Source organism: Gymnodraco acuticeps, unplaced genomic scaffold (genome assembly GCF_902827175.1).
Source record: "Gymnodraco acuticeps unplaced genomic scaffold, fGymAcu1.1, whole genome shotgun sequence".
NCBI classification, from domain to species: Eukaryota; Metazoa; Chordata; class Actinopteri; order Perciformes; family Bathydraconidae; genus Gymnodraco; species Gymnodraco acuticeps.
The window spans coordinates 235,001-251,056 of record NW_022990311.1 but is presented as its reverse complement, the minus strand read 5'-3'; the positions used below and the strand labels follow the sequence as shown (position 1 = coordinate 251,056).

At 41.1% G+C, this 16,056-nt stretch overlaps 1 protein-coding gene across 1 annotated transcript in view; it reads right to left on the bottom strand.

Annotated features, from left to right (window-relative positions):
- Positions 1-4,438: 4,438 nt before the first annotated feature.
- LOC117550380 (caspase-3-like) overlaps positions 4,439-16,056 on the bottom strand; it is a 14,138-nt gene continuing 2,520 nt past the window's right edge. Inside the window, exons 3-8 of the mRNA XM_034222814.1 lie at positions 15,042-15,208; positions 7,699-7,827; positions 7,422-7,597; positions 5,758-5,878; positions 4,919-5,197; positions 4,439-4,863 (exon numbers count right to left, since the gene is read on the bottom strand). Coding sequence (XP_034078705.1) covers positions 4,962-5,197; positions 5,758-5,878; positions 7,422-7,597; positions 7,699-7,827; positions 15,042-15,208 — 829 coding nt within the window. The 3' untranslated portion in view covers positions 4,439-4,863; positions 4,919-4,961. The remainder of the gene's footprint in view (positions 4,864-4,918; positions 5,198-5,757; positions 5,879-7,421; positions 7,598-7,698; positions 7,828-15,041; positions 15,209-16,056) is intronic.

Genomic DNA, 16,056 nt, shown 5'->3' with positions numbered 1-16,056 from the left:
AACTAGGTGAAAAAAGGTAAGATACACTTTTAAAACTTGTTGAGGGCTAAAACTAGTCTTTGCTGGTGTCTCAAAGAGGAGAAGGGAGGAGGGAGACAGGAGAGGCTGATTCAGGAGCACAGACACACTCACAACTATAAATGAACCAAAAATAAATAAATAAACAAGTTTCAGTGTTTTTTTCATATTGGAAATGGTATGTTATTGGTTATGGCCATGAATTTATGATTATTGAAATGTATACAGTTCTGTTTCATATAGGTGTTTCCATAGATCTAGTCTCTTTATTTTCCCCTCAAAATGCACCAGATTGACGCATTTAAAAATCTTACTGGGGGGGCATGCCCCTGGACCCCCTAGAGGATTTGAGGTCCACCCCCACTTAAAATCACATTGATAGGTTCCTAAATACATTTACCATTTAAAAAAAAAATAGTAACCCATTTCCATATGTTTATATGTGGGTAGTAGATTTAAACTATAGGGCTATCACTATGGGCCCTGCCTGCACCTGTTCGCTCTGCCATCGTGTGAAGGGTCTGCTAACAAGCGACCAACAGAAAGGTTCATGTTAATGTTGTTGCACGTCACCTTTAAATTCACGATCGTCTCAACTATAGACGATCTTTGAACTGGATTTCATTTTCACTTCCTCTATTTCTCCCCCTCCCCTCCTCCCCCCAAAGGCCAAATACCCCTTTCTGCACTGCCGATGGTGGAAACGAAACAAGAAACTTCAAGCAAGTGCGTGTGAGAGATTACACCCACCTGCAGTTATTTGGAAAATGTTGGTATTTGCCTGCACTGACCTGATATCCCATACTAAGAGATACCAAAGAGCATTTTGCATTTGACAAATTCAGTTTCATTTTGCATGTTTTTTTATAGACCCTCTGAAACTGCACCGTTGCAGTTATGTATATATCTAGCTAATTAAACATGTACTTATTTGTAATGTACAATAATAAAGCACAAATAATGTAGTTGTATCAAGTATTAATTTGTCCAAGGCAATGTAAACATTTCTTTAAATGTCTTGTTTTTGTCGGTCCAAAACCCAAATATATTCAGAAAATAATTCATCTCTATATCTAAGAAGCAAAAGACTGCATTTTCTGCAATTTTTTGCCCAAAAAAACGCTTAAAGGAATAATTATCCAAGTAATCTGTGACTTAAATAGTTGGCGATTATTTTTCTTTCTATGTAATAATGGATAAATATAGTAATCAGCTTTTAAATGTAGGCTGTTTTGCTTTACACAGTTTGCCCCCCCCCCTCCACAACTCTTTCTGTTTACACCAAAAAGAAACTTGCTTAGGAAAAATACAGGCACAGAAAATATGATGTTTCAAAATTAAAAAATGTTTACTACCTACAAACTGAATGCATGTAATGGTGTCTGTCAGAGGGCCGTTACTGTCATATAAAGTATTACTGTTACTTACAGCCCTCCGTTACACACACAACACACACACACACACACACACACACACACACACACCAACCACACACACACACACACACACACACACACACACACACACACACACACACACACACACACACACACACACACACACACACACACACACACACACACACACACACACACACACACACACACACACACACACACACACACACACACACACACACACACACACACACACACACACACACACACACACACACACACACACACACACACACACACACCACACACACACACACACACACACACCACACACACACACACACACACACACACACACACACACACACACACACACACACACACACACACACACACACACACACACACACACACACACACACACACACACACACACGTAGGAGAAGATCTCCACTTCCTGGAATAGTGCACTTTTTAATTAAAGGCCCTCAAAACACATTCAATATTTCTCTTCTTCCTCTAGTGGCTGCTTGTTTCACCTGTCACCAATAACTTACATAACAATCCTAGTAAAGCGTTAATCATTCATATTACAGTATTCTGGGGCAAAGTACACAACAGGCTTAATAACAGGCGCATTGCCTTTATCAGACTTGGTGAACAGATTAGAACCAGGTACACAACACATGAAGAAAGAAAATGCAGATTGTCAGGTCCTGGCCGTTCATCAATCAGTTTATATACTCAATTCTTTCTCACTCTAAGATGGTGTAATATTAAAGTGCCTTACTGACACTTTAGTGCAACACCACTTTTATTATGCTGCCACCTTCTGGTGCAGAAACCGAATGGCTTCATATAAACGTAACCTTTGCGTTGTCTTTCTCTCAGCTACTTTAGTCCTGTCTATAAAGTATATCAATCATAACCCAAATCTTGGATACACCTTTTTAGCTGTTCATATTATTGTAAATAAACCTAATGTACACATACAATTAACATTTTGGAGTTTAAAACACTCCATTTTTGACTATAGTTATAATCAGAAATATCCCTGATGTCAAATTTTAGCCATGAATCTATTTTGATAAAATATAAATGCAACAGTCCCATCATTCAATGCAAATAGTGATAATAAATGTTGTTGCGTAGAACATTGCATGAAACGATGTGATTTTTGTGGCAATTAGATGAAATAACCACATTTCTTTTACAAGAAAACATTTAGAGACGGGTCAAATTTGACGCAAAGACAACAGAAGGGTAAAAAAAAAAAATCTAATCTCTCTGAACACACTTGGACTGAATGTTTAAAAGTCAGAATATTACTAAATAAATCTGAAAAGGAGGCAGTTTCTGGTTACTTAAAAGGCTCAACAAATTTCCATTGACACATATTTAGTAAAACATTTGGTTAAGAAATGTTTGTGGAAATAGTAAATCCTGAGTTTAGTTTAGTTTTCTTTTGTTGTGTGTTTTTAACCACTATTGCCTTGCATGTCAGGAGTTTTGGTTTTCGAGGTATGGAAGCCAATTTCTGCCAATGTGATGAAAATAAACCCTGCAAGTAGGCCTGTCGCGATAATCAATAAATTGACTTATCGTACGATAAATAAAAATGGACTCGATAACTTTTCTGAGCTCGATAAATTTCCATTTACATGCGTGTTTGTTTACATAAGGATGTGACCAGTATTTTAGCCAGGCGCACTGTGAGGGGCTCACACACAGCCCATGACACAGCCAGGTCAGGACACTCCGCGTGCAGCAGTGTAGCAGCCAAATTAATAATATAGAGATAAGCAGGAGACAACGTGTGACTTACTCGAGGGGAATTTGAAGTTAAATGGAAGTAGTTGTAAAACCTAATACCACATCTCCGGTGTGGGAGTATTTTGGATTTAAGCCAAATCAACGAGGCGAACCTACGGACTTGAATGAACCGGGCGGTGTGTCGCATTTGTTTAAAAAAGGGTAGCAACAAAAGCTAGCAATACGACCAACCTTAAACTGCACCTGAAACACAACCTACCCATTCCGTGTTCCCAGCTGGGAGCAAACACGGCAGCTGGAGATGGAGAGCCCCCACCTTCCCGACAGTTTACAATCAAAGATGCATTTGCCCGACAATGCAAACATGTTGGTGTTCCTTGCTCGAAATCTTTGAAATACAGATTTGGATATGGCCTGTTGAGGCATCTGGGTCTTTGTATGGACAGTGGACTGTACACCTGACTGTTGTTTTAAGGAGGTTTTTTTTGCTTGTGAGACAATGTGTGATCATATTTATTTATTTATATATACATATATATGAGAGAGAGAGCTCTGTTTTCCAGCCTGAGTCTATTTAATTGATTGTTATGGTTGTGTGTGATTTTAATTAATTTGTTATAATTAAATGCATTTGTTTTATTTATTATATATAATTTATATATTTGAATATTATTTCACATTTCATTTGCAATGTTTAATGTTCAATAAACATTTCTGTTTGAAAGGATGTACTTGAATGATTATTATATATTATCATTATGTTAGTGGTCTGAAATGGTCTTACAACAGTGCCGACAATATTATCGTTTATTGCAATAATCTCCGGGAAAAATGTATCGTCTAACACAATTAATTATCGTGACAGGTCTACCTGCAAGTTTTTATAATGAGAAACTTCTCTGGTCATTATCTCAAAACGAGTTTCTTGTTATTTTTTAGATACTGCCATTACTTTTACAAATAAAGTTATTATTTTTGACTTACAGGAATTCTTATCTTTAATTTCATCATATTGTTGTTCTGCATAAAAGGTACTTTCTAGATGCTGAAAAATGTATTTCTTAAAACATATAAATATTATATTAATTAATATTGTTTTGTTGATTTACTAAATGTAAGTGTTTGCTCCGTAAAATAATTCCTGTGTAATTCCAGTTTTTTTCTTTTTAATGCCATTGCCTGAAATGTTATGATGATCCATTTGTGCTTGTGTATTGATTGCATTCAAAAACTGTTAAAAGGCAGACACATTGTATGTTGTAAACTCATTGTTTATCCTTAAATATACAGTTTAATGCTATTGTAAAAGAAGTCCACATTTCCAGGCTTCTGCTTATGTTTTAGTGTGAAATCACTGATAATGTTCCCAACACCCTTTACTGCACCACAGGAAGTAAAAACGTTTTCTAAAACCACTAAAAAAAAAAAAATCATATAAGAAAGTTAATGCTCATTATTACACAGCTCAGTTGAAGACTTGATTCTGATTGGTCAATTTGGACATTCTAGAGGTTAATCTTTCTGCTAACAGACCTTCGCTCAGGACGACGCTCTGAAGAAGGGACTACAGTGCTGTCAATCCGCGGAAAGAAGTTCTGTCATTTTAATGTTGTTAATCGAACAAGGCTCTGGCAGTGTTTTAAGACAATGGACATAGAAAATGGAAAAGAAAATACGGCATCCAAGAGATCTACTCTCTTGGATGCCGTATTTTCTTTTCGGTAAAAATAAGTAATACCTGGTTTTTAGACTCTGATTGTAGTTAAGAACGCTCTATCTTTTTTTAGGGAAGTAGAAGTCTTTGGTCAGCATTGAGACGATGCAGGGGATCTGCTTCTTCCCGCTGTACCCCGGCAGCTTGGAGGAGGACTCAAAGTGCAGCGCCACCTTTCGGTTGACTCGGGTCATGATCTGCATGAGCTCCAGCTCTCCGCTGAATCTCTGCAGCATCTCACACAGAGACTGCATGAACCAGGAGCCGCTGCATTGGTTCCTCCATGAGTAGTAGCCTGAAGGACAGTGTGAACACTCTGATTACAAGGCTCACACACACTGTAGTGCCAATTCAGCTTTATACAGGTATCAGACAGTGTGTATTTTCATGAAAATAACGCATAAAGGCAGGAAATTATAGCAGGACAAGAAGTATTTAACTATGACGGCGTATAATGGCCATTGTAGGAAATGTTATTAATAATAATTATAGCGCCAGGTGATACAAAAATAAAAGGAGACGATTAAAGTTGTACATTCATGAGAGCAGAACTTGAATATTTTTTCACATGTTGTTTTCTTCTAAATAGCTTAATTCACAGATATGTTTCTACAAAGTCCATACAATTACGATGGTATGGAGTTTTTGTGATAAAATCTGAATTATTTCCTATATGTTTTATTTTTTTTTACCATATCCTATATTACATCCTATGTATTTTTTAGACTTAAATCATTGAAAATCTGAGTTTTCTCTCATAATATTACCCCCCCACCTCCAACATATATATATTATTTGAAATCAAATGGCCCTTATACTCCATTTGACTTTTCTAACACTTCTGTTTGAAGTTACCTGGAGCAGTGGAATAAGCATACAGGAAGTCTGCCTCCACTGGAATCCTCTCAGATGATTGGGCATCCACACTGTCCGCCTCAATGCAGGATCCCTCATCCAGGCCTGACCCACGGCACGCCTGCAGAGGACAGGGGTCACAGCTGCATATGTTACCATTAATAGATGTACATTAAGTGTGATGGTGTTTCATGGTGCTACAGAAGCTCTGCAAACACTGCATGTGGTTTACAGCTGCTATAACAACCAGTGTTTTTATTTACTTAGTTTTCCTTCATCAGGTAAGACAGTGGAATACTTGACGTCAGAGAAATCAGCAGAAGACAGACAGGAACTAAAGCTCTGGCAGTGTTTCAAGACTGGTGATGGAAAAGAAAATGTGAACAGACTTGGACAGTTAAAGAAAACCTTGTTCAGTGCTGCGGATAATTTTCTCTTATCGGAAGCAATACGGTATTTTTGATATCAATAAAATCATTACAAAAATCATTATTTTGGGGCGATTTTCAAAACCCTCTGCTCCGCGTCTTGATCCTGCTCAACCGGTCAATGTTATTTTTTCATTAATGACTGGCTCGCGCACATTATCCCTTACTTAGAACTTTAAAAAAGGGAAAACCACATTTGGTGTGGATTTCCAATCCACAGTTTGAAAACAGAACTTCCTTGTTCTCTCTCTTTTGAACAGCTGAATCTTGTTATATAATTGCAGAGTGCAGATATGAGAGGGATACATTTTACAGTGTTTTGGTTGACTTGGATATTTAGCCTGTTTTTATTCGGCCAATAGGGACGATCCTGATACTAAACCAAGGAGAACATTCTGCTGTAATGAATGTCAGCAGGGGCAGTTTTTGTTGCAGGCTTTTTCCAATACAACCCCCCGAGAGAGAGAGCCTCGTTTGCATTATTTTGCATGAACAGCTAGTGAAGGTTCCTTCTTTGAAATCCCAAAGATAAACTGGAAAACTTTTCTTTGTTAGCCAAATAACTTAGTGAATTTAAATGTATATTTTATTGTTAAAGGTTAAAATGGGAAAAGTAAGCTGTACTGAGCTTTTATAGAGTGGTACAGGTATGATATATTTTAGGATGCCGACCAGGAAGTTAGAATCGCACAAGTTCGCTAAACTAAAATACAATGGGATCTTCCATTCGCTTTTAAGATATTGCAGAGACTAAGCTCTGTGGCAAACTAGCTTTCATAAGACTTCTTTTAGCAGGTTAATCTCCATATCTTTACCCAACTTTTATGTTTGTGAAGCCTAAATGCAATCACCAGAAGTAAGAAGTCAGACCACAGTCACATGAGGTCACGTCCACATTGCTAAGTTAAAGGCAGCTAATGTTCGGCGTGATGATGTTTCGTAGTTTCATTTAGCCAATTTTTGGCATGAATGGTGCTTTAATAAGACACGTAAGAGCTACAGATATTCACAAATGGGCTATTTGTTGATATAAAAAAAATGCATCTTGTTAGCTAAAGACGTTATTCAAGATGTTTTTGTTTATTTTTTTACCTGTGTGTAGGCATAACTTATTAACCCCGGCTATAAAAATGTTTTTATGTCAAATCAGTGTCAGTATTGCTAGCATTTCAACGACTTATGTGGCAAGAGACGGTACCGGTAAAACAGGTTTGTGTCACTTTGTTTATTTCTCACCTGTATGAAGAAGAGCTTGGGTTTCCCCACCAGACCCTTACAGCGATCTCCTTTAAAGTGCTTTATCAGTTCCTCAAGCAGTTCACAGCCGTCGATACCGTATATCACCCCGTCATCTCCGTGACTCAGCAACACACAAGCAAATGATGCATTTTGACTGTGGTCCGCCTTGGATGCTAGAGGCACAAGCGAGAAAAAACAAGACAAGAGTAAACTTGTCAGATTTTGATTTCACACAGTGGCAGTTTGGAATGAATGAAACACTGGTTTCTGTTACCATTACACAACAGTTGTTTCATCTCCTTCACGGTCTGATCATTGGCAAACTGGACCTTATAACCCATCTCAGAGAAGGTCTTCATGGCAGCGGCAGCATCTAAATCCGTCCCGTTACGAGCAGTCATCCCTAGAGAGACACAAACACAAGTAGAGCAGTCCAGGGACGGGATTACTTTGATATGAAATTAACATTTTCAACTCATACTAAAAATGTGGACAGCTAATATTTAGGGGTGCTCCGATCGATCGGCCACCGATCCTCCGCCGATACTCACTCACTGCCGATCGATCGGTGCTCTCTAAAGGCCGCTACACACCAACCTGAGACCAAAGAACGTGTACCGAAGGCGTCCCGACTTTTTACGTCCGCTACGTCACCTGCGTCGGCTACGACGCCTGCGCTGCCTGCCTACGCCGCCCGCCTACGAACACACCGCAAAGACTTCAGTCGACGAGTGGCAATAACTGTCCTTACCAGCAGGCAGCGGTAGTGTGTATTCGTCATTCAAAAGAGGCAACAGCCAATCAGAGTGATTTCTTTGTGCCGTAAAGCAACGACGGTGCGGGACACACCAACCTGAGTAGGGCGCCGCAAATGCCCGACTGCCTCTGACGGCCTCTGACTCGCAAAATCTGGTAGGTGTGTCAGGGCCTTAAAAATGCCGATCGCGAGAGCCGATCGCATGACGTAAAATTATGACGTAAAATACATGACACTTTTCTCTGTGCGCGGCAAAACAAGCTCGCCAAAATGGCTTCACCAGTCTGGCAGTATTTGAAGGTGTCCGAAAATGACAATAAAATAGCGGTATGCAACGTGTGTGAAGCAGAAATCCTGCAGCTCCACCCGCTGTGACGGACCGATGAGCAGAGCAACACACACACTAAGAGTTAGACCTAATACACTTAGCTATTTTATCTACCTCTGGAACAAGCTAAACTAGTTATAAATATGTTTATTCTTCACTGTCGGGTCACTCATTACTGGATCAGTGAGCTGCATGAGATACTGACAGGCTGTCAGGAGGGAGAGAGGGGGGGAGAGACGGAGAGAGGAAAAGAGAGCGCTTCTGCTCATTTCCCCCCGTGTTATTATCCAAAGTTGATGTAAACTTGAATAATGTACTTCATTTGAATGTAATAATTATGTTGGTTGTTGTTTGTGGAAGCGCCAGTGAATGAGCCCCTTTAACTGAATTTTAAACACAGGCCCGGTTCTACAGGGGTGCATAAGGGTGCTCTCAAAGTGCACCAGATTGATGCTTTTAACTTAAATATTTTTTTAAAAAATCTTAGAGGGTGTAAAAATAGCACTTTACCACTGCACCCTCTCTAATCTCAGATGCACCCTGAGTCATTTTGTTCTGGAACCGGGCCTGTTTAAATATCACTTTAAATGGAAGATCCCCATAGGCCCTGCCCACTTGATCGGATCGGCGATCGGCCGATACTGATTCCGGCCCCAAAATTGGCGATCGGAGCATCCCTACTAATATTAGAGTTTTACTTTGTAGACTTAAGAGAATATAGTTTATGCTGCCTACGTTTCTTTGTTCTCTGTTATAGAAGCTTTGAGATCCATGTTTTTATTATAAATTAATTGTTTTCTCTATTGTGTAAGACTTGAAACATGTGAAATATAAAAGGTTTTGCTGTTTGCCGGGTGAGAGAAAAGGAACTTTGAAAAACAATTATGGGGAATATGGCGGTATATACGGTAAATATAAAGTAAAGTAATTTGGGCAAAAATGGAAACGAGTGAAGCTGGAAATACGTAGCTGGAAAAGGATGTGTAGGAACCGTAACACTAGAAATTAAAACTGCGGTCACAGACGTGCACAGTTGTGGGCTGGCCTTCGCGTCCGAGCGCCTGTCGGGGAGGGTCGCCAGTCGAGTCCTCCGAAATGAGCAGTTTGTAATTTCTCAAGTGTTCAAGTCCAAGGGGTGTTTCTCAATCGCGAGTAAAGCTGCTCCAGAGCCACTATTTCAAGCATACTACGTAATCGAATGCCGCCGAAGGACTGTTCCAATGTCCAGCATACTTGGAATTCTACCGAGCCCGGCGTACTTCGTTTGGAGAAATGTCGAGGCTGCACATGTGTAGACTCCACGGTCTTAAAATCCCCACAATGCTTTGCGCACGGACCAATTTCCCCAAATCTGTGGCGGAAAATGTAAAGCGGGGCTTCTCATGTGACGCACACCTGCACACTTGCTAGCCTGTTCCACTCTTTGTTTTCCAAATGCCAGGAAGTATTCTTGCCTCGCTTCTGAAGCAAGACGCTCGGAAGACATGTGCTACCAAGCAAGCGTACTCAAGATTGAGAAACACCCCTGGACTCCTGGGTCCTCCGGCACCGACCCGGAAACGGATGTGGGCGCGCCGCCTCGAAGGAAAACAAATGTCTCCAAAGGCTCATCGAGGAACGATTATCCGTGGCGTGTGGTGCAGTGGGTTGTGCGTTGGTGTTCGGATCAGGGGGTCACAGGTTCAAACCCCACTGCAGTCAATATGTCGTTGTGTCCCTGGGCAAGACACTTCAACCCAAATGGCTCCTGTGGGGATTGCCCACAGTATTGAGTATGTAAGTCGCTTTGGATAAAAGCGTCTAACAAGTGACATGTAATGTAATGTAACCAAGGACACACTGATTTAGAGGAGAGAGTAGTCTCTCTGGAGGAGCTTTAACCGAGGGTATACTGATGTATCCTCCCTGTGTGTGTGTGTGTGTGTGCGTGTGCGTGTGCGTGTGTGAGAGAGAGAGAGAGATGATGTGGAAGGCAGAGTAGCTTATCTGACATCTAAATGGTGGAAAATTGTACATTCTAGCCTGTGAGCTCCCCGTTTGAGCGACTGACTATTCCTTCTCAATGTAGCATTGCATTGGATATGGGCTGAACTTGTCCTGGAATGGAATTTTTTCGGTAATTTCCCTAGGAGAAGTTTGCAAACATGTGTAGAAAATGCATGAAAACTGCACATTTTTCAAAATGGCCGACTTTCTGTGGGGCGGGCCAAATGGAAGGCAATTTGAAAGATGTCCGCAATCATAAGAGCAATGTGTATACAGCGTTTCGTGCATATTGGAACAACCATATGCGAGTAGTTTGGAGTCATTTGCAACATGTAAATCGGCAAAAATTGTGTATTCGCTGTTAGCTTACGACCTCCACGATTGAGCTATCAAAAATTGGCTTCACAATTTAGCATCATATTGGATAGGGGCTGAACTTGTCCTGGTTTGGAATTTTTCCGATCATTCCCCTAGGAGGAATTCGCATTGTGGGCATGAATAACGCCGACTTTTCAAAATGGACGACTTTATGGGGAGCGGGGCTAATGGAAGACATTTGGAAATATGTCTGCAATTCCATGAGGAATGTCTGTGCCAAGATTCGGGTAGCTCGGAGAAACTATATGTGACTACCGCACAATAGGGGGGCGCTATTGAGCCGTATTTGCAAAAACTTTTTTTGTACAATCTGGAAAAGGTCGCGGGCTGTCACGTGTGTTCCAAATGTAAAGGCCATAACTCATTTCAACACAAAGTTATGTATCCGTAAGTGTTTTTAACTCTTCAATTTTGAGAAAAAACTGAAGAGGACACGCCCACCTTCATCATTGGTTGCGACACTTTAAATCTCAGTTTATACTCATCCTTCCAGTATATCTATGACAAAATATATATATTTCGTCCAACTGTTCTTGAGGTATACATTTGTTGTGTTTTTGGCGCCCCCTATTGTCCAAAATGGCATGCTTTTCTGTGCCTATTCCCCAAGACAGACTGCCATGCCCGGCGCCGTACGAGGGCCAGGCCCTTTTTATTATTTATAACATTAAAAAATATATGTTTTTTCTTCATTTTTTAAATTATAAATAAACTGTGAACTTTTATGCCACGATGTATGTGATGTCAGATAGTAACTAGGGCCGGGACTTTAACGCGTTAATTAAGATTAATTAATTACACAAAAATTAACGCGTTAAAAAAATTAACGCATTTTAATCGCACTTATTTTTGCACCGCGGAACGTTTCTCACTGGATGAGTTTCAGGCGTACCGATTATACTGGAGCACCAACTAACGTTCATGACTTCAGACAACAACAAACCACAGTGAACAACAGTGGGAAATGTTGTTTTAAAAAACGGACGGATGGAAGCGTCGATAAGAGCACGGTTGTGTGCAAATTATGCAAAAAGGAATTCGCATATCACCGCAGCACATCAAGCCTCAAGTATCACCTCAATGCAAAACATATAGCAGCTAGCGTGGACGTTAGCCTCTTTTATCGCGTTCACACCAAAAAGAGCCGGTACTAAAATTAGTTAATGAGAACCTTTTTACCCCCACGAAAGTCCCTGCTAGAGAGCAGAGAGCTGCTAGAGAGCAGGGACTTTCGTACGGCTCTCTTGTGAGAAAAGAGCTATATGTCTGATTGGCTGGGTGGATTGCAAACCACGCCCCGTAAAACTCCCAAAAAGTTTTGTGAAGCCGCCATTTTATTATCGTCGCATTAGCATTATTAGCATTAGCATTAGCCCAGCGCAGAAACGCAGAGAGACTAACTTATGGCAACACAAAATAAAACATGGGAGCGGTGGAGATGAGGAGGTGTCGGCGTTCTAGCGATTTACTCGGAAGGCTGCTGGGAGTCCCAGCAGCTTCTACTGAAGCCAGTCCCTAACTCCGGGGACTTCCGGCCGGGGACTTTGGGCGGCAGTATACGCCGTGAAGTGGTTTGCGGCCTGCCAGTAAACCCAAAGCAGAAGAAGAAGAAGTGACGTCAGCGGCTTCATTTGCCTAATCCACCCCCAGGTTCAAAGAGTTCTCATGAACCTTTGTGGGAAAAGTACTGCGGTGTGACTGCGCCTAATGGTATACTAAAATCCATGTGAAAAAAATTGCTTCTCACTGTTCTCAGGTCAAATATTTATATGTGATTAAAAATGCGATTAATTTCGATTAATTAATTACAAAGCCTCTAATTAATTAGATTAATTTTTTTAATCGAGTCCCGGCCCTAATAGTAACTAAAAAAAATATCACAGGCTATGTCAAATAAATGCATGTGTCTGTTGTGATTTGTGATTCGTCCACATTTAGACCAATCACAGCGTCACACTCTGCTGCCTATTCTGGATTTGTTTATTGTGCATTCTGTAGACTCCCATTTATGTTTGAATTACAAAATGGACATCAGAAATTGGCTCAAAAGGTCTAAGGATTTATTCAAACGAAATAGCGATGAAAGAACTGCAGCCGATGGTGCTGCTGGCGACCCTGCACCTGCCGTTGCAGCAGCACGCCTTAATGTCACAAGCTTGACCTCGGCAAACCCCGGGGCTGAGTTAGCGAGCCCAAGCCTTGACTCATCAAGGCGGCCGCCACCAACGCTGTCCTCCGAGGCACCCTACCATCACCACCTGCGTTGCCACACCCTGTAACACACCCGCCAGCATCCTCCTCCTCCGTGCCGGAGCCTCTACTACAGACGCTACCTTTGCAGCACATCAACAGGTACTATTGGGCCAGCAACCGCTCAAAGACCAACAGCCCCAGATGATCTTGGGGTTAATAAACCCAACCAGGTGAAACTGGATCGTTATCCAGGGAGATTGTTTTCAGGAAAGAAGCGCACTTTTGCCGCTGCATGGTACACAACAGACCATGGCTTGAGTATTCTTTAAAAGCAGACGCAGCCTTTTGTTTCCCCTGTAGACAGTTTAAAGTCAATACGTCTTCATCTGATGTGGCTTTTACTGTCAAAGGTTTTTGCGACTGGAAACAGGACTGCTAAGACATGCCGCATCAAAAGAACACATTTCATGTGAGAGTTTGTGGAGAGAGAGAGAGACAGATACGCGAGGAAACAAATAAGGAAATTAGTACTTTGGTGCAGATCAGCTGGCACGGAACCGTTATTACGTGTCAGCTCAGCTGTCGCTGTCATATTATAGCTTTTTTAGCTGTCAACCAACTCCCTCTTAGAGGTGACCACGATTCACTCCACAGCATGTCCGAGTCAGGCAGTGGGCTCTTCCTATCGCTGTTTGAGTATACGCTGCACAAAGATGCAGAGTTGGCCAAAATAATGTTCTAAGTTAGCTCGGCTGAGCGAAAGGATGCACCTGCCTGCAGTGCATAGGATAATAAACCATGCCCAAGGCGGGCTAAACTGTTCATCGTCTCCGTCTCTACTATTTCTCTCCGAGTGCAGCGATGAGGAAGCTGCCATCCTTAACCAGTGTGCCTTGCTCGTGATTTACCAGTCAATCAATCAATCAATCAATCAATGTTTATTTATATAGCCCAATATCACAAATGTTACATTTGTCTCAGTGGACTTTACAGTTTGTACAAAATATCAGTATGACAATACCAGTGTTTGTGCTGCCACGCACACAATGTTTCAAAAGTGGTTTCTGTGTTGCCCTTTATTTGTGTATGTATTTGCGATAAGTGTGCGTCTTTACGCAATGCTGTTGGCCTTGCTGTTTGATATATATTGTGCCGCAGGCCCGCAGCACGTGATGGTTTTGTGTGCCCTCCCATGAAAATCATATGCCCTCCCTTTAGGTTTATTCTGGCGCCGGGTCTGCAGACTGCACCTATTCACTGAAATCTGTGATATTTGGATAAATTGTGGATGAATCATGAGCATTTATGTGTAAGCCACACCTTTTTGCTAATACGTTGCGATTGATGTCGGCCACATTTTTCCACACATCGTGCTCATTTCCTACGGTAATGTGTCTGACCCTCCACTGATGCTGTACACTAAGTTTGGTGTAGCTTAGTAGGCGGAGCATAGGGATACGTGAGGATAATATGTAGAGCAGCTCCACCCGGATAAGTGTGCAAAATCAGAGTGACGCTGCGATTATGTATATTTTTCGAAAACTGTTTTTTCATAGGTCGCGCTAGCGAGCACGGTGGACATTTTGAACCCATCGGCTCCAGAATCTAAAAATATTCACCCGTCCTGGCAGCGTTGCCAAATGTCGATACATGAATAGTGTCGTAACCCCCTCAAAAACAGGTCGAATCCCCAGACTATGAAGAATAAGAATTCTATGCAGAACAATAAGTCTTTGCACACTTCGTGCTCAGGCCCTAAGGATTGTTCTCAGGGACATTTTAGCAGCCATTTTGTTTTGTTTTACTGGTTTGAGTCTTTTGTGTTCCCATATGATTTGGTACAAGTCCATCAGAGAAGATCTTTTTTATACTTATTTTATGTTTGTTGTGTACATTATTAAAAATGCAGAACATTGAGTGCAAGTGACTATACAATGAAAAAGACCTTTGTGTTTTGTAGAAAGGGTGTATCTACCTGTGCTTGGGTAGAAGTTCTTGTTGTTGATGATCAGACAGGTTCCGATGCAGGGATAGTCCATCTTGTAGCGGTAAGGGTCACTACGGCTGCGGGGGGGAGAGTCAGTTTCCTCAGGAGTCTCACTGCTAGGAGTCTCACTGCTGCATGCAGGCTTTGCACCCAACCTAAAAAGACATACACACACAGTACACACATGAAGACAGGGATGGATAATAAACAGGCCTACCAAACAGAGCCCCATTACCCAAATGATCAGGGCCCTTCTTGGCTTCACCAACAGAATGAAACTAAAAGAGCTACGTACAGAAAAAGACTAAAAATAATCACAAAGCAACTACAGAGAGACAAAGAAACACTTCAAAGACGACTTGAAAGTTAAAAAGACGTCAAAGAGACTCAAAACGATTTTAAAACAGACAAAAAATACTTCAGAGACACAAAATAATTGTAACGAGTTACAAAGACTTCGAAGAGACACAAACATATTTTAAAGAGACAAAAAACACTTCAAAGAGACACCAAACGACATCAGAGAGTTACAAATACGTTACAGAGACACAGAAAGACCTCAAAGAGACAAAAAACACTTAAAAGAGACACCAAACGACATCAGAGAGTTACAAATACGTTACAGAGACACAGAAAGACCTCAAAGAGACAAAAAACACTTCAAAGAGACACCAAACGACATCAGAGAGTTACAAATACATTACAGAGACACAGAAAGACCTCAAAGAGACAAAAAACACTTCAAAGAGACACCAAACGACATCAGAGAGTTACAAATACGTTACAGAGACACAGAAAGACCTCAAAGAGACAAAAAACACTTCAAAGAGACACCAAACGACATCAGAGAGTTACAAATACGTTACAGAGACACAGAAAGACCTCAAAGAGACAAAAAACACTTCAAAGAGACACCAAACGACATCAGAGAGTTACAAATACATTACAGAGACACAGAAAGACCTCAAAGAGACAAAAAACACTTCAAAGAGACACCAAACGA